The 26207-nt window shown below is 36.5% G+C and overlaps 1 protein-coding gene across 1 annotated transcript in view; it reads right to left on the bottom strand.

Annotated features, from left to right (window-relative positions):
* Nucleotides 1-580: 580 nt before the first annotated feature.
* LOC109091335 (SLIT-ROBO Rho GTPase-activating protein 3) overlaps nt 581-26207 on the bottom strand; it is a 68753-nt gene continuing 43126 nt past the window's right edge. Inside the window, exons 7-22 of the mRNA XM_042759205.1 lie at nt 24891-25112; nt 23936-24037; nt 20604-20801; nt 19986-20070; nt 17317-17344; nt 15134-15164; nt 14134-14194; nt 13392-13469; nt 12386-12520; nt 11760-11865; nt 10841-11068; nt 9556-9629; nt 5586-5766; nt 3740-3889; nt 3167-3476; nt 581-1063 (exon numbers count right to left, since the gene is read on the bottom strand). Coding sequence (XP_042615139.1) covers nt 581-1063; nt 3167-3476; nt 3740-3889; nt 5586-5766; nt 9556-9629; nt 10841-11068; nt 11760-11865; nt 12386-12520; nt 13392-13469; nt 14134-14194; nt 15134-15164; nt 17317-17344; nt 19986-20070; nt 20604-20801; nt 23936-24037; nt 24891-25112 — 2472 coding nt within the window. The remainder of the gene's footprint in view (nt 1064-3166; nt 3477-3739; nt 3890-5585; nt 5767-9555; nt 9630-10840; nt 11069-11759; nt 11866-12385; nt 12521-13391; nt 13470-14133; nt 14195-15133; nt 15165-17316; nt 17345-19985; nt 20071-20603; nt 20802-23935; nt 24038-24890; nt 25113-26207) is intronic.

Below are 26207 nucleotides of genomic sequence, written 5' to 3'. Positions count from 1 at the left end.
TTGATTCTATTATTATGTACAGTCCAGTTCTGGAGGGCGAGACTCATCACTTATTTTAGAACAGTCCTCCAATGAGAGTTTATTCACTCCTGAATAACAGAACTCTTCTGGCCAACCAGTGCAGAGAAAAACACATGCAAACCACTCGTTTAATCTTGCTCTAAATAAAGTTCACATAAAAATGTGGCCCAAAAGACAACTTAATATTAATTCTGAGGTAAAATTAATAATAATAATAATTAAAAAAAAGGAATATATCATATTTTTTTCAACCTTCTTTTTATCATAGAATGAAATTTACCCTGGAATCGTCTTTTTTCCTTTGTATTTTAATTTTTTTTTGTTTGTTTGTTTTTTTTTTGTTTTTTTTTTACAGAGATGGTCGGAAATGATGGGAAGAATGGAATGGAATGGGAAATCACCTGAGCCAGACTCAACTCACATCATCCGCAACCAGGTTCCACATGTCAGACCACTAGGCCACAGCTCTGACCCATGTGCATTTCAACAACTCTTAAAGGCTCAAAAAATAAATTCAAAAAGAAATGAGAAGCACTCCTGAACAACCTCCCTCCTATTATCAACAACCAACGCAGCTACACACAACCCACCAGTCTTCTGCTACAACATCCCACCTATCTCTCCAGACATAGCAGACAGAGGAAGCTGCAGCGTTGCTCGGGTTGTTCGGAAAGATCTTTTCTGTGGGGGTCACAGCAGGGCTTCCCACCCCAGAGGAGCTGGAGCTGCTGGAGCGGTGCTGTGTGGGCGGGGGTCGCAAGGGTCTCATAGGTGGAGGTCTGAGCTGGGCTCCGGCCAATCTGGCCGACAGCGCCGGTTTAAAGGTGGTCATCATCTCGGAGGTGGAGCTGCTGCTGCGTCTCAGGGCTGCATCCGGATCTCGGATCATGATGGTGTGTAAGGGGCTCGCTGGCTCTGAGCTAACAGGGTTCTTGAGTGGTTCTAAAGTATCCAGAACAACATCAGGAGCTTGTTTGACCGTGTTTTGGCGTTCCAATTCACGGAGCTCATGAAGTGCCGTGTTCATTGTCTTCTCAATATCCTGTAAAAAAATATATATTTTTACAGTTTTTTTACATTGTTGTTGTTGTTTGGTACAGTCATAGATTTTTTACATTTAATTACAATTCTTTAAAATCAAATTAACGGCAAAATATTGACATTTTTCATTTTATTCTATTATGACATTGAATTGTACTCAATAAAAAGAACATTTAATATTAAACCAAATGTTCAAGCATTCATAACCTAGTTTACGTTTTTGTCAACAGTATATATTTTACAATTTTGGCAAAAGATATAATAAATTTTGATATTTTTCATTTCACTCTAAGATAGTATTGAATTTTAGTCAACAAAAAAATAACATTTGAAATTAAACCAAATGTTCAAGCATTTTAGTCATAAACTAGCTTATTAATGCCATTTTTGAATAAAATGAATTTTGAATTTAAATTCAGTCAATATTTTGTAATTAATTTCTTTTTCAGCCATTTTAATTAAAACATTGTCGACGAAAAAATAATATTTAAAATAAAATCAAATGTTCACAAATTTTATTCAAAACTTAGTTTGTGTTTTAGACAACAGCATGTTTTAATTAAAATTGCTAAAAAATAAAAATTGCTAAAAACTGAATTCAGTATTTTTTTGATGATTTTGATGATGAGATAAATTTAACAAAGACTTATATATTCATTAAATAAATACTGTTTTTAGTCATGTTGTTGAAAATAGCTCTGTGTACTTAATTTGTCTTAACTTTTTACAGTATTTCTAATATAGCAAAGTCAAGCAAGATTTGTTTAAATCCGAAGATGCGAGAAATGATCAATAACTTCAATTTGTCGGTTTCTGTACAGAATGTATTTACAAATGTACGTTCCTGGAAATGCATCTTACTTTCTTCCGAAGCGGTCTAGTATATCATGGAGGCAGATTATGTTTGATATACACAGAGTGTCGCTGCCGTCCTGATAATGGTGACTATAAACTCACTGCTTTCCAGTTCCCTTTCAAGACTATCCTCCATCTTGCAGCTGAGCATGCCATAAAAATGTAATGTTCAGAAGATAAAGGGCTCACAAAGACCCCCCCCCACCGGCCGCCCCCGCCCCAAACCCATTTACACACATTTCCCAAACTGCACATCAAGCATTAATGTTAATCAGATCAAGCAGTCTGTGCTTATAATGCATTATCAATATACAAGACATTTCTGTCCAATCATATCAATCATGCCTTCATTTTGATGTCTGTATTCACATAAGCCATTTTCTTTTCATTAGGTGAGTGTAGACACAAAGGGCATATTACAAAAGATCATTAACTGTTCCATGTGTCACAGACTTCATTAACCGTGCGCAAATGAATCACATGGATCAGTGCCAGCCTGTCCCGTTCATGCTGATATCTGCTTTAGTGCCAGCTCTTTGTTTCTGCTGGACTAAATCTTGCCAGCTTCTTCAGCCTCACAGAATTCTAGGCTAATTGCAATGCTCAAGAAAAAGATCAAAACGCTTTTATGGTACACTTACTGAGAATATTTGAATATTTGATCTCAGCAATAGCGAATTATGTTTTAAAAAAATCATATATTTAAATCAGGGTGATTTAATCACATTATGATAATTAATCCAAATATATTTTATGATTTTTTTAAGAATTACTGGTGCTTGCATGTGTATGTGTGTGTGTGTGTGTGTGTGTGTGTGTGTGTGTGTGTGTGTGTGTGTGTGTGTGTGTGAAGCTTCACAACTTTTTCAACATTGATAGTTAAAAGAAATGTTTCATGAGCACCAAATCTGCATATTAAAATGATTTCAGAATGATCATGTTACTGGAGTAACGATGCTGAAAATTCAGCTTTGCCATCACAGAAACAAACTGCATTTGAAAATATATTAAAACAGGTAGTTATTTTAAATTGTAATAATTTTTCATAATATTACTTGTTTTTTTGTTTTTTTTTACTGTATTTTTGGTCAAATAAATACAGCCTTGTTGAGTATAAGAGACTTCTTTCAAAAACATTAAAAAAAATCTTAATTCAAACTTTTGACCTCCAGTGTATATATACACACACAACACAGTGAAATTTAATGAGAATATAAAAACATGCACGCACATAAACCCACACACCCACCTCTGCTAAAGCCTCAGCCTCCAAGGACTTGTGGTCTCCTAGGCTACTGTGTCTTGTTGCTCCTGGCATAGGCCTGAGCGGGTGACCCTCAGGATAGACCTTTCTCTCAGGGTAGTTAATGCTGCCTGCACTGCCAAAGGTTCCCAAACGCTTCTTCTCAGGACTCTCTATGTGGCCCCTACTGATCGACACCTTGTGGGGGCTGCTGGGACAGGCAGCGGCCCGCGGCGGTGTGTCTCGGGGAGGACTGTGAGAGTCAGTGCCATTGCGGCGCCGAGGAATGGCAGACCCATCCGAACGCAACCTAACCCTGAGTAAATACACAATGAAATGGCAAAAAACTTAAATCCAGACCTTTAACATTTGTGTTTTTAACTCAAAGCAGACTACAAATAAGAGTAAAAAATATTAGTTAGATATTCATGTCAAAAACAAGCCGAACAAGAGTAAGTAAATAAGCTGCAAGGAGAAACAGGACAAGATTAAACACTTTAATTCAGGTCATTATTTTTTCCTGCGGACAAAAATATGTTAAATAAATACAAGCAGAATCCTGAATAATCAGCCACTGACCGGCCCATGACCCCGCCAAAGTTGTAATCAGGCGAAGGTTCACACGGGGACTGCAGATCATTTTTGGATGAGGCTTTATCATCCAGTAAAGGTCCACTGCTGGCCTCGCTGTCAGCCTTCTGACTCAGACTATCAGAGAACGCGTCATCTCTAAAGAGACAGATACAAAATTACTAGTTACTCTGTAAGATCTCTAGCAGCAACTACGCCAGTCTTTGTCACATAATTTCTGTCATCTTTCAGAAATTACTCTAATATGCTAATTTGTTGCTCAGCGCCATGCTACATTTTTTTTTTTCAGGATTCTTTGATGAATAGAAAGTTCACGAGAACAGCATTTATTTAAAACTGATTTTTTTTTTTTTTTAACACTGTAGAAGTCACTTTACAGTCACTTTTGATTAATTTCATGTGTCCTTGACTCCTTGCTAAATAAAAAAATAAAAAATAAAAAAACTGCTAAAGTGTCACACACATCAAAAAATCCATGTACATAAAGCTGGCAATGAAAGAAACCTCTAGTTTCTTATTTTTCAGTCCCAGCAGCTCCTGCATCATTCTCACTTCACGTCTCATTCCCAGAGCTCTGAGCAAGCAAACATCCACTGATCACAGTTTCACAGCATGTTCTCGGGCTGCTTTTACAGTTCTCATGGGAGATGACAGCAGAAGGTGTTTGGCAATCTGAAGCTGTTAAACGTCACATTCAAGGGGAAAAAAGTATCTGAAAAAGTCTACAGCCCAAATGTTTCATTAGGCAATGAGTGCCTTTTAAACACATTAATGGACTGAAGTGGGTGCTTGTTGGACCTTAATTTCAAAACCACTTCCATTAACAGGAAGGAGATCCTGTCTAACAGCTTCTTTCCTTCTGCTGTGTCTTTCCACTAGATGTTTGAACATGGATAAAGAAATTTGCTCCTATTGAAACATGCAGTTTGCAACCCACATAATCTCAAACTTTAAGTACCTTTAATTTTTTTAAGTAGATAAATCACTGGATTATTAAAAAAAATAGATATTTTTATATGATTATGTTATACATAAAGCAATTGGTGGTGGAATTTACAGCACAAATAACTATTGGGATACAAGATTTTGGTAATTCCGCCCACCTCTACTGTAGAGTAACCGGCGACCTGTAATCTCTTTTCATTTAAGCAACCTCAATTTTCCTTATGCGCTCCTGTCAAATCTTGCAATATTAGGAATGGGGCTTGGACTGACCCTTTTAATAATCTCATTCATCAAACTGACACCGGTTAGACCATACAAAGAGATAATGAGCATGTCATCATTTTAGTAATTACTGAAACAGCAGTAGGACAGTTAATAACAGCTGATGATATAAATATGGTCAACACAAGGACGTTGCACTTTCATGTTATCCCAAGACCTTATACAGCAGTAACAGAGGAGCAGAAAGCTTGATCGGCTTACTTTCACTTTAACCTCAGTGAAGTACATCATGTCCCACTGCACCCGACGAGCTTTCACATAAATGCATGCCTAGCACATTAAGGCACCACTAATGCTTGGTGCTTCAGAAACACAATTAGACTCATAGTGTAAGAGAGGTTCCCTGCCAAAGACATAAGGGCATTCTTTAACTGCCACTCAGTGCTGTTAAATTTTAATTAAAGTCTAAAGCGTTAATGGAGGGAACTATTTGATTCTCAATTGAGCTATTACGGTATGAACTCAGGTCAGATGGCCTGGTTGATTAGTCATATATTACCCAGAGGGCAACACTTTCACAAGGCAACATGTATTGAACTGTCCTGTAACTAGTGCCAGGACTATATAAAAATAATTAAATGAAAAATTATTTAATTTCGATACTTACAAGTCTTGTACTACTATATACTGGTGAGGTATGAGGCCGTCAACCCCATTGTGTCGGCCCTCCCACCAGTCCTCAGATGCACGATGATATAGCAAAAGGGATGCGCCTTTTTTGAAGGACAGCTCACGAGGAGTCCGACCCATGTAATCAAACTTTGCAATGGCTTCAATCTGCTCCACCTCTGTGCGTGTGAGAGAGAGAGGAACAGGGAAAGTAGCACTCATTAACATGTTTGCACAGAGAATTATGTCAACAAATTTTTTAAGAGAGCTTCAAAGCACTGCAACAGACTCAAAATCTGTCATGCTCCCAGCTGGTTCTCAGCAAAAACACACAGTCACACCATGTCTTGGCCAGGCGTGATATGACAAGTTTCCAGCGACAAGCAATTTGTCTGTCCAGAATAAACACAAAAATGCTGCATGACACTGAACTTATCAGATGTCAAATAAACAGTTATGTGAGGTAAGATTTTGGAGCAATGATATTTCACAGTGGGTGTATTGGACTGCAGAAACAGAAACCATTAGATTTTATACACAAAAAATATTGCAAAGTCCATAGAAAGTCTATAGAAAACAATAAAGTGAGGCAAAGCCAAAGCCTAAGAAAAAAACAATGCATGTCATGTCAAAGATACTGAAAAGTTCATAGATGAATTGTTGTAATTCACAAAACAAAACATAAAGCAAGCCAAATAAAAACAAAACAAAAGCAAGCCAAACAAAAATAAAACAAAGGCAAGCTAAACAAAAACCAAAAATCCTGTGGCTCAGTGGTAGAGCATTGTGCTAGCAGTTCCAAAGGTTGTGGGTTCGATTCCCAGGGAACACGTGTCAGGTAAAAAATAAGAAATAAAAAATGTTAGCCTGAATGCACTGTAAGTCACTTTGGATAAAAGCATCTACTAAATGCATAAATGTAAAAAACAACATAGTCTTTGAATCACTGCAATGCAATATTTCAGACTTGCTTCTGTATGGAAGAAACACACTGCATTCAGTGTGATCAAGTGTACTTACATGGTTCATTTATTCTTAGGGACAGATGTAACTGATCAGTCAACAACAACAAAAATACTGTTCAACAAGCAGTGTGCACAGCAAAAGCTTGTATGTGCATTACTTGTCAAATAGTTACTGTATTCAACATTATACAGAATTGCATTCATCACATCAAGGTCTTAAACATCAGGATATAATCTAATCTTTTACCCCATCAGGACCACAAAGAAACAGGCACATTTGTAATACAGATGGGCTGCTAAAATGCAAAGTGGACTTTATCTAAATCCTATCAAATCTGCCACCCAGCTGCCAGGGGCAAACAGACAGTGGGGTCATTCAGGGTTAAGGAGATATACAGAGCAAACCAGCACTTGGCAAGAAATCTCCAATTCAACTAGAAGAAACCAATCAGTTTCATTAGGGTCTCCACCCAGGGGTGAAATTAAATACAGGCATGGAACAGAAGTGGAAGGAAAGAGGAAAAATGGAAATGAAGAGAGAGAGAAAATCAGCTTTTGCAATTCTGTATGTCGTTTGAGTTTTTCCATTGTGACTGCACCTGATTGGCTGGATTGAAGGTTAAGATTCTGATTGTGATTTCTCAGCAAGTCCCGAAGGTAATGGGAAATTGTGATTGCACTGTTTTGGAGCTACGGCATGTGACTTCAAACAGTCATTCAAACAAAATGCATAAAGCAGGCTTTGGCTGATGAGCTCCTGAGAGAAGGCTGATTCCAGATCAGAGCACCAGACAGATTAAAACAGAATGTTAGTGTGGATCACTTACATATACATCAGCATACACACTACACAGCATGCGATTCAGTCAGTAACATGTTTAAAGAGGTTTATAGGAAGAGCTACCTCTAAAAACATGATTGCTTTGAATGTTTTATTACGGCAACAACAAAAACAAAAAAAAAATTCCCATCACCAATAAAAATTATTTTGGCTATTTTGGAATGGAATACTACCATACTGTTTTTTGGGTAGTATACACTTAATACAGCTTAGTATTTAAAACCAAATTATACTTTATGTAATATGTGGCATTGTTGTCACATGACCTTATTAAACGGTAGTCCACTCATAGTCCAAAAATTCTGTCATAATTTACTCAACATCTTATCTTTCTAAACCTGTATGTATTTCTTTATTCTGCACTGCAAAACATTTTCTATAGAATATTGGCAACCAAACAGGTTCCCATTGACTTTCATGTTTAACATTTTAAACATTTGTAAAAAGTCCTGCAGCATTCATTTCGTGTAAAACTTTAAATGGAAAAATAACTAGTGCACCTTTAAATAGAAACGCAAACTATAATCTATTTTAGTGTTAAAAAAAGACCCACTCTTAACCCATTAGTTGAGAGCAGAACCGTTTTAGTGAAACTGGAAAAACTGACTTCTTGAATGAGCAGGGGGCTGTATGCGAGATGGTATCAGTAATGTGGCTGGTGTTTGGGGTTAGTCAGCGAGTGCAGCTCCATCAATCACTTAATGAAGGGAGCGAGCGCAGGAAGCCCCGTGAGACCTGTTTACTCACCCTGAACAAAGAGCGTGCAAGAGAGAGGGAGAGAAGGAAAACAAAGTGATAAAAGGCAAAGGAGGAGGCAATTAAGCAGAGAAAACTAAGGGCTGGAAGAGAGAGATGAAGTGCAAAGATTGCTGAAACTGGGCCGAAAGAGATATTTCCGTCTGTGTCTTCATTTAATATAGCAACGGAAACATCGCTAGACAATGCTATCATTTACATGTGAGAAATTAATAGGGTGAAGGGGGAGAGAGGAAGGGAGTGAAGAAAATAGCAGAGAGAACGACATTTTTAAGACCTAGAAGTGGAACCTCATATAACAGTTTATGAATATGTGCTGCCAGGTTTCAATTTGAGATCATCTTTTTCATCTCCTCATAGCTTACCAGCCAATAAGGATGCACACTGCTGAAAGGGCACCACTCTGACTGGCTGAGTTAAATGTCAATCATAACATCCACCAAACAACACAACTTTGTGTATATGAAGCATTTCTTTCATTTGTTTATATAACAGTTATACACACACCTTCTTAAAAATCTAAATTCAATTTACCTCAATTATATATATGTGTGTGTGTGTGTGTGTGTGTTTGTGTGTGTGTGTGTGTGTGTGTGTGTGTGTGTGTAATATACCATAAATGTTTTCATTTGAAAATACCATTGTGTGTGTGTGTGTGTGTGTGTGTGTGTTTTATATTTCACAGAATATACCATAAATGTTTTCAGTGGAATATACCATAATTTAAGTTTATTTCATTACCCCACTAGTATTTTTTTAAATGCTAAAAAAAGGCTAAAAAAGAGAAACTACTCACCACTGGGGTAAGAACAATAAACTTAATTTGACATTCATTGAAAACATGTAATATCTAACACGTTTTTGCTTCTCATTTAAATGCATTTTCCATTAAGGATGGTTAGATATTTTACTAAAATACACAACAAATACTGAAAGATTTTTTGCAGAACAGTAATATAAGCTGTGGTTGTATGAATAATATTGTTTTGTGGAAACTGTTTAGATTAAACTGAATATGACCCAGATGTTTCAATGCCAGCTTTGACATCTGATGTCAATTATGCAGTTGACATCCATGTGCACACACATACACACACACACAAGCAAGAAAGGTCAGCCAGAGCACAGCAATACTAATCAGCACATCATCTTCAAAATACACAAGGAAAAACAATTTTTATTTTTCTTTAAGAAGCTATATGTGGTCATTTTGATTCCTTTCAATCCCAAAGGCTAACATAAACATCTGACTGTACTTCTATTGGTAAGTAAACTAAAAACCTCAAATGCTGATTTTTGCTTCTGGTTATTTGTGGTCTCTTTTACAATACAATACTGCATCTTGCTATAAGAGACAATGATAAAAGTAAAAATAAAGCATAGAATGAATGGATAAATGCCTGTACCATCATCGCTCGTGTGTGGTTCGGTGCAGTTGTCTGCTTCATCAGTGGTGCCTGGTTCGCTGTGAGGGCTGTCACTGTGTGAATATACACACATAAACAAACACAAAGAGAAAGAGTTGTTTAAAAGCACATGATAATGCCAGCATTGGAAAAAACATGACAATTACAGTTCTCCAATGTCACGCAAACAGTAATCATTTCTGCTAGCATCAATATTAGAGACTCATGAAACATCAAGCACTGTGGATTAAAATCCAAAAGCCACATTTTTATTTCATGGGGATTTAAAGCAATATGCTTCAAGAGACTGTGTTACATATTGATTTTACCATGGTTAAGAGTCATTACGCATAAGTCATAGCATAAGAGTAAGAACAGGGTAAAAAAAAAAAAACAGCATTAGGAGGCTTATTGCTTTTAAAACAGCATGTTTGATAAATACATTCAAAAGTCTGGAGTCAGTATGTTTTTTTTTTTTTTTTTTTTTTAGAAAATAATACTTTCATTTAGCTAGGATGAATTGATTCTACTTTTATTTCAAATACTGTTCTTCTGAATTTTCTATTTGTCTAAGAATCCTAAAAAAGCATCATAGTTTCCACCAATATTAAGCAGGAAAATGTTTTTCAGCATTGATAATAATAATGTTTTTGAACACCAAATCAACATATTAGAATGATTTCTGAAGGAACATGTGACAATGGAGACTGGAGAAATGGCTGCTGAAAATTCAGTTTTGCCATCACAAATGAAATGTTTAAAATATATGAAAACAGAAAACGGTTATTTTTAAACTGTAATACTATCTCATGATTTAACAGTTTTTACTGTATTTTTATCAAATAATTGCAGCCTTAGTGAGCATAATCTAATTCATCGGATTCATGTAGTTCATCAGAATCTAATTTCTAAAAAATCTTACTGACCCCAAACTTTTCAACGGTACTGTGTTTACATTTATTACTAATAATAACCAAAGCAAACCATTTCCACCAAGTACCTTGGAATAACAAATAATCTTTAGTATATTAATATGGTAATCTCAAAGAACCATGTGGTATTTCCTTCTGATACTAACACTGTATCATGGATCTTTCTTAGAAGTAGAAATACTGCTTTTAGCAATAGGTTACAAAAGTATGCCTCAGGTACTCCACTTTATATGACCCAAGTGTGAAACTCCCCATTTTTAGTAGAGAGCTCAGTTTAAGCCACAGCTGGCTCTAATGGAGCAATTATGACATTCCTTAGTAACAACAAAATCCAGCTAAAGTCTAGAGCTCACCAGTACTCCTCTCCTCCAGTCATGCATTTCTCATAGACAGGACCGTCCAGCTCACGCAGGCTGGGGAAGATGACCTCGTGGTTGATGATGATGGTCTTGATGACCTCATTAACATGAGCCTGGCAGGCCACAGGGTCCTGACCATCCGGGATAGGCATCAGAGTGGGTCCAAAACAGATGGCAAGGTTATATGAGTCCATCATGTTCTCATCACTGTACTGGGACAGACTAGAAGGATGAAGAGACAGAGATAGTGAAAAAGTTTGCGTTCTTAAAGGTGATGTAATGCTGCAGGAATTACATTTCATCAAAATCTTACTCCTGCTGTCTATTTCAATATACTAATTCATAACTTTGTCCCAGAGAATTCATCTTCATGTACAGTGCATTATCTTTCAGCTCATCTCTTATTGGGAAGTCTCTTGACTGCAGAAGTGAAGTTCAAATGAGTCAGAGCTGCGAGCACCGAGAGCAAATGAAAGTGGGAACGAAGTCAGAGGGAAAAACTCATGAAGTGAAATCAAATTCTTTGTTCGGCCTGGGGGAGGGTGAGAACAGGAAGCATCAATAAAAACCCAGAAGAAGAGGACAGGTATAGTACAGTACAGACTGATCGGTTTCTTCTGGCGTAAATATCCTCTAAAGCACTTGACTTGACAGACATGGTCATAAATAAGACAATAATGGTAGGGGCTGTTGAAAAGCTCTTTGTAAATATAATGAATGCCTTTGCTTGTGACTGCTGCTATTCATATAAATGGTGATTTACTTAGAGATTTACAGTATAAAGACAGATGCTGTGAAGGAAGTGTGGTAAAATTACAAATTAGCCTCCCACTTTTGAGCATGCATGTGTGTAATTGCAGGTCAACTACTTTAAAGTATGGCACAAAAAAAGTTGTTGAAATATAAAACTTACTGATTTAGAAAAGCAAACAGGTATCTCATGACGATGATGATGGTACGAGGAAGGGTGATGATGATCTGCTGGATGTGGTGGGCTCTTTCCACAGATGTTTCAAGCTCTGTAACAAGAAATCGACAAACAAGCATTCAAACTATTAAACCAACAGCTTTACATTTAAAATATACGCAGCTGTTCAAAAGTCTGGGGTTGGTAAGACTGATTCATGTTTTTGAAAGAAGTCTCACCAAGGCTGCATTTATTTGATCAAAAATACAGTAAAACAGTAATACTGTGAAACTTTTTTACAACAATTCATCCTTCAGTGTTGCGTAATCCTTCAGCAATCTAAATAAAAAAAAAAATCTTACTGACCCCAAACTTGTGAATGGCAGTCAACTATTAGCCAAAACAATCGTTTGTAGGTTTACTTATGTTTTACTTTTTACATTCTCTTGCCAGACATTTTTTGTTTCCAAAAGCAAAATATAAGTAACTGATAAACTCCTTTGTCAAATTGCAAAGACGAAGACAAGCAACAGCAGAAACATACAACAAATAACAGCAATCTATGGAGTAATACCAGGTTTAATCACTCCAGTAACATTTCAACCTATCCTGCAGCTGAATGAAACACTCACTGATGGTGGAGATCAAATCCAGGAAGCGCTCCTTGGGGAACAGAGGGTTCTCCAGCCCTCTGAAATACAGCTTGAGAACTCCAGCCACAGAGTTGATGTCATGATCGCTCTGATCATCAACCAGTGGGTCCTCACCTGAAATAAATTGTGAAAAAAAAAAAAAAAATTGGGATTATAGGAGAAAAATACACACACACACACATATTCCTAATATATACTAATAAGTAATAACGTAAAGTAAGTAATAACACAATTAAGTTAATGGTCTACAAAATAGAGATTTGTCTCTTAGAGTTCCCTAAGCTTTACAAGAACGCAAATTCAGGCACTAGTAGGCACCTTTGTATATTTACATTTTTCACTGATGATTCAATTACCTGTGACACAATAACAAGGTTGCACATTAAAACGTAGCTATTTATCAACAACACTACTGTGTAACACCTAATGACTGATATCCTTACGGTATCATTTGTTTTGTTTATCTTGCATCTCTCTTGCAGCTGAAATTTGCGCTTGTCCTCATATCTGATGAACTGAGACACTTCAAAAGATTATCTGACCAGTTTTTCTGAATGTCCAATCTCTGTATTATTATTTTCAGAAATTACCATTTCAATTTACTATACTATTTTCTGTTATCATTATTATGCTCCATCTCTCTATTACGCTTTTTTTTATTTTCTGGGAATTTCTAGGTAGTAAATGTTTCAGTGCAAATGGAATGATTTGGATGACGGAATAGCCTTAGAAATGGCTTATATCATTTGATACATCATTTGTCAATATCAAAACCAGGCAGATGATTGTTCGTATCTGCAAACACGAGCTAAATGTAGAATCAATTTGTTTCACAGGAAAGCTTTTGTAAATCGAAATCCTGCTACCAAACTTAATTTTCGTATATTATTTACACTGATGTGCGGAAGAAAAGTATTCATAGTTTGTAAAGTACATAAACAAAAATAGCTGAAAAATAATTACAGTTCATCTCTAGGGGCCTAACCTCTTTCAAATGAATTTTTAATATCGTTGACTTCCACCTGAGATCCAGGAACTCGGAATATGCCTTGTTGTTGCAGCCCTGGCACAGAAAAATACAAAGAGACATGAGTTGAAAACTTGTCATGATATTGTATTACTTCCAGCTCAAAACAAGAAGAGCATAGGAGGAAATGCAACATTTCCCTCTAAGAGGTCCTTACTTTTTTATTTAATTATATATATTTTTTTTGGGCACATAAGAGTTGCTAAAGAAGTTCCAATGATTTTTTTCATTGGATACTGAGGGAATGCCTGTGATCCGAAAGCAATAATCTCAAAGAAAGAGTAGATTAGGTTACTGTTAACAACCTTTGAGCAAGCAGAGATTTTATAGCATTATTATTTTCTGCCTTGACATCTATAAAAACTTATAGTCTCTAGCAGAATAATAAATCATCAATCCATTGAATACTTAGCAGCCAAGCTGATGTCATTCTCTAAATTCACTAACTTCAGCTTCACCCTAACAATTGGTCTTTATATGGAACTATTTCCAAAGTATCACGGGATCACTCAAACTTATAACACATGAGTCCTTATTCTAATTAGCATCTGTGTCTCACTCTGGTTGAGAATGTCGAGCACTCGCTGAATGATCTGAAGGGAATGTGTTGTTTTTGGAGAGCTCTCTAATGGTTTCCAGTAGCTCCTGAGTCAGCATGTTTATCTGCAATCAATTAGTGACCTTTCCTTGAACTGCTTACCATATAGATTAATGTATCGTATACAGCTCTCCACCACCAGAGGAATGGGTTGACCTGAATCCTGAAAGACAACAATCATTACAAAATAACACCAGTTTTAAAGCTGTGGCTGTGATTTAAAGGCATAGTTCAAAAATTGAGTTTTTTGTTTTGTTTTTTTTTCAAACAAAATTGAACCTAAACAACTTTCATTGTATGGACAAGAACATTTTTCAAGTTTGGAACACCACAAGGGTGAATAAATGATTCCCTTTAAAGGCGCACCTGCTCATTTTTCTCTGATTAAAAAGTAAACAAAAAGCTCTAAAAGTAACATAAAAGTATAAAATAGTATACAATCATGTATAATATTATGTTCACTCCTAATAAACCTGTTATATTTAACATGGAGCTGGTCGCATCACTAGGCGTCCATGCTGAGATCACATGATCAGCTAAAAATGACCTGCTTTATCACTATAATCCATCGTATTGGACATGTTTTCTCATGGAATATGCATTTATAGAATCAAAACCGCTTTTTCTAGGCCACTGCTATGACTGGAGTTTTACCTCATGTGAGTATGCATTATTTTAATTTTATTGTACAATTAAACAAATTGTTTTAACACATTTGCGTATCATTCGATGCAAATTTAAAGATGATTTAGTTATGAATCTACACAGACATTAGATCCAAATCTTTTTTCAACTGGAAAAATTGCTTGGTGCACCTTTAAATAAGTAAAACATTTTCTAAATGCTTTAAAAATAGGTGATATATACATAAAACTAAAAAAAAAAAAAGTATTTTTTCATTGTTTTAGTAGAAAATAAAGCAAAGCATTAAGCATGTCTGTCCTCAAGGGCATAACACAATAGCAAAGGCTGCTAAGGCGAATTTCTCTGTTGTGGAAACTGTTGTAGAAAGCAGCAATGACATGTCATTTGTCTAAGCAAATGTATTACAGCCTTATCTAAAAGGTAAAGACAGTGCATGCCTGGCCCTATTCTACAGTACCTGATTGCGGGTACGAGCATTCCGTCTTCCCCTAAGACACAAAGCAGCATAGAGCAGAGCAGAGGAGTGAAAAAGGTGAGAAAATCACAGTTAGAGAGGAAGGGATGACAGAATCGCCATGGAGACGACAGTGTCGTCGTGGTGACTGGGTGGAACAGCATTAAGGCGGCTGCTGGAATGGCTTGAGATGCAGTAAAGGGAGGCATGTGAAGAACGTGATACCCTTCGGCTAATTTTCTCTTCTATTTATATCTTTTTAAACAAAATACTTTAAATCTAAGTGGTAACTGACCACGTAGTTGCGTAAATTAAGCATTAAGGCAGTTCCTTAAAAACTAATGGGCCCTGCTGTGTCTATATTTAGGCTGGAGGGCATCAGCTGCCCCCCTTATCATCTGCATCATCGCCACCTGGCGAAAGACAGGAAATTAACAGAAGCAAATAGAGGGTGTGAGCGCATGAGTCAGTGAAAAAAAAGATAGACAGAGCTTCCGCCATCCCTCCAGCCCACCAGGGGGCGCTGTTAGCACCAAAGTCAGTGGGTACCTTAATGAAACTCTCCATATTGCCGTTAAACAGCTTATGGTTATAGATGGAACGAGGCCTTGGTTTCCGCAATTTCTGTGGTTTCGGGGGAAGGGTTGGGGGTCTGAGGAATGGAGATGGATAGATGGAACAAAAACACACACAAAACACCCTCTGAATGGCATGTTATATTAAAGACCTTAAAACCTACATAGCCAAACCCTTTCCCAACTATTCGACTCTTACTTATGTCTCAGCGGAGGAAACAGCCAATAATGAGGGGTTTAAATAAGCAACAGGCATTAATTGTTGTTCTTTAAAATATCGTAATTACATCCTAATGCTTTTGACCTCAAATTAACCGATAACAACTGCAGGGAGTTTTCTATTCCCTGTAGGAGCACTGAATCAGGCCCTTATTGAAACATTTGGCTTTGGAAACATAATTGCTGTTGTGACAGACTGGTAAATGCAATCAAAGTCAAACATGACATGTCTCTGTACTTTGGTTGTAAACGTGAGGGCACAAGCACAAACTGTTGTTTATATTTACTTATATGATTATTCATTAACAGAGATGGATGTTTTCAATGAAATTGAGAATGTATGCATGCTTAAATATAGATATTTTGCACTTTATTATTTGGAACTGAAACATATTCCATGCAAGTATGTGAATGAAAATGCTTCTAGCTATGCAAGCACAATCTCATATGTCGGAGTACCAACATATGTGTTCGTCAAGCATTTGAAGCTGTATTTGTGGAGTTGTGCAGTGTTTCATTTGAAATTTGAAATTAAGGGCATATGATTATCAATGGCGACACTGGTAGATGTCACCCAACTGAGAGGTCAGAAGAGGTCTGCATTTGTTTACAATGAAGGCTCTATTCTCAGTATTCTCCAACTGTCAGAGGACATTCTGGATAACCCAGCATGAGCTGAGCCCCTGCCATTGACAACTTGAGGACATGTCCCCCTTTGGACCGCCATGCAATTTCAAAAAAGTTTTATTTGTCCTCTCTTGCTTTTACCCTGGCCTGTTATGTGTTTTATAGGTTGTTTTAGCAACTGAACATGCAGAAAATGGACTGAAAATAATGGTTTAATCTCTTTATTTTTTGTCTAAAATGCCACAACAAAGATTTGTAATTATGAAAAAAAAATGTTTTTTAAAAACAATAATCATGGATATGGATAATGAATAATGGATATGGATGGTATAACATGGACTGAATCTCATTCTTTAATGACCCAATGGCTTAACAAGTGCAGTTTTCTTTAGATACTTTATAAATAAAACAACAATCTTGAAATATTGAGGTAAAAGAGTATATCTTCAGTCATAAAAATAAAGGTTTTAAAGGGGTGTTTTCATAGCTATACAATCTTAAGAATGAAGGTACCAAAAAGGGGTTTTCACAATGATGCCATAGAAGAACCATTCTGGGTTCCCCATAGAACCTTTTAGTGAACAGTTCTGAAAATAACCTTTTTTTTCTTAGTATGAAGAACATTTTAATAATCTAAAGAATCGTTTTCCACTATAAAGAACCTTTTGTGCAATGGAAATGTCCCATGGTTGGTAAAGGTTCTTCACGGAACCACAGATGTCAATTAAGAACCTTTATTTGTATTTGAAAATGGGAGTCTCTTACCTTGTAGTACCACATTCGGCTCTTTCTCCTAAAAAAGAGAGTGGAAAGAGGGAGGAGTCAGAAATGTCATTATTAGCATGATCTCATGCACTGGGCTCTCAAGCTCGGTCAGAGCATACTGAGGGCTATCGTGAGAGTGGCCAGCACTATTGAAGACGAGATGAATGGGTGAGCAGCCACACAGCGCTTGAGACAAAAAGGAGCACTGGTCACCGTAGAAACCTCAGAAAGGGCCCTGCGGGGTGTCAGACGACCACAGAAGGGAAATAAAGGAAGCTAAATGAGTGAGTGAGCGTGTGTGTTTGTATTTGTGGGTATGAGGGTGTGTGAGTGGGTGTGTATCAAGGGATTCATTTCACACTGATGACACTGAGCGATGTCTGTGACGGCTCACTAGGTTCTTTGTCCCAATGTCCAGTGCATTTAAAAGGGTTCCCTGGTATCTCCATGATGCAAACAATGAAAAAATATAAAAACACAGGAAGGTCAAAAAGAAACATTATAATGCAAGAATGCATCAACTACCAATTGATGCATTTCATATTTTTCCAATAATAATTATTTTTTTAAATACAATAAATAAACTAAAAAAAAAAAAAATCTAAACAAAATGTAAGCAGTGCTTCCCCATGCAAAAGTCACCTTCACAATGTTAGCATGTAGTTGTGTTGATGCCAGGGTGTTGCTAAGATGTTTCAGTGAAAGTGAAAGTGAAGTGATATACAGCCAAGTATGGTGGCCCATACTCAGAATTCGGGCTCTGCATTTAACCCATCCAAAGTGCACACACACAGCAGTGAACACACACCCGGAGCAGTGGGCAGCCATTTATGCAGCGGCCCCCGGGGAGCAGTTGGGGGATTGGAAAAATGACAAATAAGCCCTCAAATTACACATCTCTATAGCACTTGCCCATAATGCAGACCAAGTTTTTCCAATTCTGAATCACCATGTAAAGAGGTGGATCCACTAATGTCTTTACATGGTTAATTTAGAGATGTGAAGCGGGCCCTCAAACCATTTCATTTCACTAAATCTGCATATCAAATGGAGTGGTTCCCATGTGCCTTTGCTATGTCCTCTAAAATTATTCCAAAAACTGAAAGGCTTTTGTCATGCCAGCTGAGGAGTTAAAAAAGAAGAAGACTCAAATCCTTTCCAACCACGTTTCTGGATAGTTGTTTGGGAGGATCTGGTTTACGCACAGAACATTTGCAAATTGAGACAGTTTATTCTTCCACATCACTCATTTAAATAAGCATCAGCATTTAAGCCAGGTGGCTGGCACCATGGCAACCGCTGATGACATTAATGGAGATGTGCCAAGCTAATTGGCTTAATGGATTGAGGATCAATTAGGTGAATAATTTAAAAACATGGGTGGTACCTGCAGCAACCATATGTGGAAAACTCATGTATATGTACTAACGCACACAACTTGTCTAGTCTCGAGTGTCTGGTTTTACTCAGCCAATGAGGTGAAGTGTAATTGAGTACACAGTCTGGTGAGGTGAAGAGGGTAGGACTGGTCAGCGATCATATACGTGGATGGCTGGACTCAGCTGGGGCGTCCCACAGTGTGCCATCATTAGATTATGAGCTGCTGCACAGGCAGCTGCCGATATACCCCCGCTGGTCCCACTAGCTGATTGATTGGGCGTAAACTGCCCGTAACTGAAGTGACAAGAGGCCTTATGGGAGATGTGGCCATGAAAGCAGGGTCTTTATAATTATCTGACAACAAAAGGACTTACACTTAAAGGAATATTCAAGGTAATTTTCAACTAAATGTCTATGAACTGCATCTGTGTCCCTCAGTTGTTAAAAACAAGGAGGAAGCAGCATGTTCACACAAATACACTTTTTTTTTGTTAAATCACTAAAATAATTCTTCATACTCCAAAACAGTTTCATAAATTGCCTGTCTTTATTAGATAACAACTTTCTTTAGGCATTTGCTTCAAAAAGACTAACATTATTATTTGCCTGAAGAAAGTCATTATCTAGTAATTCTACAAAATCTAAAGTGTGGAACTTTTTTCACAGTATTAGTTGTGTCAATACAATGCAAAAGTAACTGGGTTTATGTTTTAGTTAATTGTGATATCAGTTGAAAGATTGGATAACTTTGCACAGAAGAGTTAGTAAGCAATCATACTTGCATTACGTTAACACACGTAAAAGTCTGTGTTATGGTCATATATTAAATGTTAATTAAAAATTTGTATTATCAAACTGAGGGATTCACTGTGTAATATAGATGTGGAACAAACTGTAAACATTAGGCTGAAAATTACCCTCTATATTGCTTAAGGGAAGTTAAAGCTTTTTACCCAACAATAGATGACATTGAAAATCTGGGATTTTTTTTAAATTAAATAAATTAAAATTATTATATATAATAACATATATAAAACATATATACATTATATATATATATATATATATATATATATATATATATAGACAAGCAGACACAAAACAGAAGAGTGTTCACTAATGGTCTTAACCTTTTGGTCCTCACTTCTGTATATCTTGTCTAGTTAGTTTAGATACATTCATTATGCAAACTTTTTGATTTCCCTATGAAACTACAACTTTCAATTTTATATCCAACAGTGACCAAAGTTGGAATTAGATGAAACTTATTTAATAAACAGACAACTCACCTTCCCCTAGAGTCTGTTTCAGCAGGTCATGCTTGGCCTGCAGCTTAATGATGAGGTTACTGCCGTTCAGGTACTCCTTGAATTTCTGCGACACAGATGAAGGCGTCAGTGAGCTAATGATTTTAATAGGATGTGACTAAAACAAGGGAGCGATGTGTGCTCTGGGCAACAAAAAACAGATTTCGCTGTCCTTTGGACACCGCAAATTCAATCTGTTCCAATAGGAGGATTTAATTTCTGTCTCATTGGTGAGGCATGGGCCTTGTCACGAATACTTTGCGAATCCACGTGTGATGAGTTTGAGAGATAGATAGGACAGGTTGAGTAGACTTTCATATCAGTCTTTGCAAAGACGATTCTATTGAGAACCATGTATTAAAGGATCTACAGAAGACCTGGACTTCATCTTTATCTTAAAAAAAGTATTGAGAAGATATCAAAATTTGCCTTATTATGTCCAAAAGAACCAATAATTAGGAATATCAATCAAATAAAAACTGAATTAAATACACATGCTGATTAATCCCAATTAATTGCATATACCACTATTTGTCAAATAAAATCATCCATAATTGTGGTCTCAGTGCTTGTGGACTGAAAAAAAATAAGACAACTCACAGTGAAGTAGAAGACTTCTGTCTCCTGTTGATTGGCTCGTCTCTTAGCAATGTTTAACTTGCTCATGTAACTCTCAGAAGCCACCGATTTGACTGACTCTGTGGATCGACTGTGCTGGAAGGCATCTGATACATCAAAGTCCTCCACTGTCAGCATGTCTTGTAAGGTTTGCATGGTGGCATCCAGGGTCTTGCGCACCTAATTAAACATAGCAGGGACTCAGTAAGGTGGAAGAGAGATGAGTATGAACTTAGGGAATATAAGTTACGTAAGATTTACACTACCGTTGTGTGGTCAGTAAGATTTAAAGAAATGAAAGAAATACATAATTTTATTCAGCAAGGATACATTAAATTGATCAAAAGTGACAGTAAAGAATGAATGTTGGTTTCCACAAAAAGTTTAAGCACCGTAGCAGTTTTCAACATTGATACTAAAAAGAAATGTTACTTGAGCACCAAATTAGCATATTAGAATGATTTTGGAATGATCATGTGACACTGAAGACTGGAGTAATGGCTGCTAAAAATCCAGCTTTTTCATTACATAATTGAAACATTTTAAAATATAGGAAAACATAAAACAGTCATTTTAAATCATGATATTATTTCTCAGTATTACAGTTTTTACTGTTTTTGATGGTGAGCATAAAAGACTTCTTTCAAAAACAAGTTTACAGATATTTCTGGACATCTGATAGTAACGTAACGTAAAAGGATGTGGGGATTTGTAGAAACTGTTTACTTGAAGCATCAGTTAGTATAAGTTTAAAATTACACCCAGTGTATTCATGAATTTGTAGCAGTCATGGAGTAATACATGGACATTTAAAAATTAAAAGGCAATTATGACAGTTTAAAATAAGAAAGGAAGTCACATTGTGATATATTGTGATATAAATCCCTGTGAGATGCAACTCACTATTTAATTCCTGAGGTTGAAACTGGTTTTCATAATTATATTACATATTTCTGTTGTATATATACAAAATATTGTTATAATATAAAACATTTTCTAACACACACACACACACACACACACACACAAATGTCTCATATTGTTGTCATATAATGTTAGCAGGGAAAGGAAAAAAAGAAATACTTGCCCGACATAATCAAAAAATCTTTATTGTTAAACCCTGGAATATATTGTGGGCACTTTTATAATACTTTCAAAATAAAATTTTCTGTGCACACTGTAGTCAAAAAAAGTTCTTATTGTTTGCAATAACAGGCTTGCAATAACAGGTACATGCCTCTGTGATATATACAAACCCACAATATGAGCTTAAGATTATAGAGAGACTCAAAAAAATGGATAAAACTTTCATATAAAAGTATTTGTGTAGTACACTAGTTCAGAAAACAAATCACTGGAAGAAAAAAAAGTGTAAAATGAGCTTTAACTTTGTCTGCACTTGCATCTATGTATCACTATGATACATATGCACCCAGTCTTAGATGTGTTGCTGCTTACTTGAATGCTTATGCAGGTAGAGTTATTAAAATCTAAAAACCGAGCAATGAAGAAAAGTTCTGAACCTATTTTGAAGACAACCAATGCAGCCAACCCACAAGCGACATTTGCATATATACTGTAGTGATGTATGCAGATCTGAAACTTCCTAAACCTCTGTACATTTGACTCTGGGACCAAAGATCACAAAGATCACACACCAATGTATGAAATGAAGGATCGTCTGAATGCTGTAGTGAATGGTGTGTAAATTGGCCCCAGGCCCTCACAGATTAATGTGACATAAAATCATCAATTACTAGGTGGTTATGAGACACAAAGTGATATGGGCAAGATGAAATCATCAATACACACAGACGGGAGCTATTACAAAGTCCATTAGCACCTGCATACAATTAGTTGGTTGATAATGTGATTGAGTTGTGTTTGGCTCTCCCAATACAAAGAATTACCCCCACCGAAGACCAAACATGGAGATAACCGTTCCATCCCAAAAGAAACACACCATTAACAGATGAGAATGCTAAAAATACACTCTCAATTCCCAGGAAAGATGGACTAAATTGCAATGAGTTTGAGTGCTAGGCTCAAGTATTCTCTGGAGTGCTTTGAAAATGGTAAAAATAAAATAAAATATGTGAGTAAAGCCGAGGGCTCTTTGAGTGCTAAAGACTCATGTGAGAGAGGCAGTTGGGCTCTCTGCAGAGTGATGACTCACACTAAAGAAGCTGCTGAATCTTTACACCGAGCAGGTGTAAATAAAACTGAACAGTTGGCAAAGCATGTGGTTGCAACAGCGGGATCTGTATAGCATATAGATCTGATGTTAAAGTCAACAGGAAACAGAGTTCACATTTTACTTCTATAATATGATGTCAGTTGCTTGAGCCAGAAGTACTGAAAAATATAAGAAGGCTTGGTGACATCAGCCCAAAAGGAAATATTTTTTCTTCAAAGATTAACGAGGACACACATCTGGGCTTTTCACATTGTGCTTAACCCTGGGTTATAACTGTTCTAAACCCTGCTTTTAAAAGCCTTATTTTTTTATCCTCAGAATAAAGGTGAAATCACCTTTACCATTGTTACACAAATTTTACAAGCAAATTCCAGTCATTACAATAGGAATCCATGCAATCAGGAATTTCATGTGTGTGAGAAAAATTTTCCCACACAGATTTCACAACGGTTTCAGGTTGGTCACAAAAATTTGCTGCAATGACCATTAGAAAGCCTTTTTTTTTTTGGCCCACAAAATATCACCAAAATTTGATTGATGTGACATGATCTGATAAATCAAGATGATTTAAATAAATAAATAGGGTTTAAATTTCATTAGTTTGATCTTACCGGTTCACCTCATGGGTCTACTTTGTAGTTTGTTCTAGCAAAGAGCTGACCACTTAGACAGGATCATCTGATTGACACTGTAAATCAACCAACTAGCATTTTTGGTTTAAAACTGAAATCAGCTATAACTTTGAGAACAAAGTGGATTATACAACTGTGCTCTAACAAGCTCTGAATATTGAACCACAAAAACTGTGACTCAAACAGCTAGATCTTCCATTGAAGCGTTCAGTGTGGCTGCCTGGTGCCATATCGGTAAAGTTACCTTAGCGTAACTTTGTTTCTCAGCACACTGATAAAGACCTGTGTACTCTGACTTTTTGGAAATAGGATAAAACCAGTCAATCAGATTAAAGCTAGCGATTATTTTAGTATGCAATATGAATCAAAAGTCAGTGAATGGTTGTGGCGTCTGAGGCTGAGACTAAATAATTATTACTGAGAGGTGGATACCATGATAATGTCCTTGATAAAATGTTGAATGTAGTAACTGTGATCATTTTTACCTCCTCATTCTCAATCTTGAGCGTGGCCAAGCGGGACTGCAGCTGGTGGTAACGCATCAGAAGTTCGGTCTGGACGGGCTGCTGAGCGCTCACCTGGCACACCTGAGATGCACAAAAACAAAACAAGTTTATCTCTGTCATAACCATTGTTGGGGAAAGTTACTTTTAAAAGTAATGCATTACCATATTGTGTTGCATTACTAAGTTACTTTCCATATGTTTATGCAAAGTAATGCATTATGTTTTGTGTTACTTTTTATCACCTGAGCTGGGTTCGCTTATTTATTTTTAATAACAAAAATCCCCAAAATTATATTCTTGGCAACTGTAAAGGCCTCAGCCTGAAGGAAGAGATGTCACTGAATAATGGGAATATAAAGCAACTTCATATAATAAGTTATTTATATGAAAGAGTTATATAACTCAGATATTTTCTCATAAATGTTAAAGTAATGCGTAACTTTACTAGTTACTTGGAAAAAGTAATCTGATTATGCAATTTGTGTTACTTGTAATGCGTTACCCCCAATTCTGATCGTGATTTTTTTTTCTTGACATTTCTTAGATTTTCAATAAACATTTAGTATATTATTATTCTTGAAAGGACAGTTGAAAAAAATTATATTTTGTCATTGCTTCCAACTCATGTCTCTCCAAACCCAATAATGACTTAAATTTTGTCTGTTTTATACACAAAGTTAATGTATATCTTGCAATAAGTGATATGGACCACTATAATGAAACTTTTACTGTAATTTTTGGATTATATTTCATTATATTGAAAACCAGGATACCAGTGACCAGGATAATCTTTAAAAAATTTACTTTTTTGTTCCACATGAGAAAGTCATACAGTTTGGAGTGACTTGAGGGTGAGTAAATAATAACAGAATTTCATTTCTGGGTGAACTGTTCCATTTATAAGATATTATTAGGTAAGTTGAAGGCTTGATACCTCATCTCCCATGTGCGGCAGAAACTCAAAGCGCATGGGTGGGCAAAAGACCTGATTGTACATGTCCATGATTTTGTGCTTGTCACTGCGAGGGTCCAGGTTGTCCACAGCATTCTCAATGATGTCCAGACCCTCATGGCGAGAGGTCTCCAGGTTATACTCAGCAGACAGATACGTCCTTAATGTGCGTGCCAAGCTAGCATGATATCCGAGGTCACAGCACTGTGGAAAGAAAAAAAAAAAAATGAAGGATGAGACATAATATATCTCAAAGCAAGCCTGAATGACATTTAGATGAACACCAATCCAATATGTCTTCCTGCAAAGTCAGTATAAATGACATTTTATTTGCCAAAATGTTTCCATGGTGATGCCTATTTTTAGCAGTCATGAGATTTCACATTTTACAACAGGACGAAAAGTACGTCAGGTAGCATCTCCTATGTCTCCATGGATCACAGTGTCATTAAAATGACATGATCTAAATGAGTGAATTACATCCTGAGGAGAATCAAGATCATCAGTATCTATAATTAGAAGAACAGGCACAGTGGGATATCCTAGCTAATTAGTTTAAATGTGCAACAAATGTGCGACTAACCTCTTTTAGCAATGTGGAGCAAGTTTAAATTAGCTTGAGGGAAATTTTACACCTCTATGAGTCATTGTGATTAGGCAGTTATCGCTCTATTGGACTGTAAATCCATATATTATGCTTTAAAGGGTTTGAGTGCAAACACTAGACAGTCTAGACAATCTATTTAGCATTAAAAAGCCACAGGAGAGGAGGTGCACGTTGGTGAAAATGTAGCACAATAATATCACCAAGTTTAGATTCTGTATTTACACATTCTTGGCCCAATAACAGCACTGGTTCAAATTCTCAGCATTTTCTAACAATCATAGACCATTAGAAGAAATTCAATGCTATTTGAAATTATTTACTGTGTTTGTCAGTGATAGAGGTTGGGACTTAAAATATATTCTCTGTGTTCACCAAAGACACAAAATGATGACAGGGTAAGTGATAATAAATGATAACAGAACACATTTGGGTTGAGCTATCCCTTTAAACAGAGTAAATGTAAAGCCCTCCTGGTTACTTTGAAGCACCAGTTCCATGGGTTGTGGCACTTCTTTTTGGAACAGCTTTCTGATACAAGGTAACTTGGCATATTACTGTAATTCACCATGGCAGACCACAAGTACCACATGAATTTCTATGTACCCATGGTGGGTGTGGGAGTTTTTAATGAGTTTTGGTTGGGTGGTTTCTACCAATTAGTGGTCTATAGGTAAACCTATGCCAATTACCTA

Source organism: Cyprinus carpio, chromosome A6 (genome assembly GCF_018340385.1).
Source record: "Cyprinus carpio isolate SPL01 chromosome A6, ASM1834038v1, whole genome shotgun sequence".
In the NCBI taxonomy this organism is placed as follows: Eukaryota; Metazoa; Chordata; class Actinopteri; order Cypriniformes; family Cyprinidae; genus Cyprinus; species Cyprinus carpio.
This window is presented reverse-complemented; position numbering and strand designations above follow the sequence as displayed.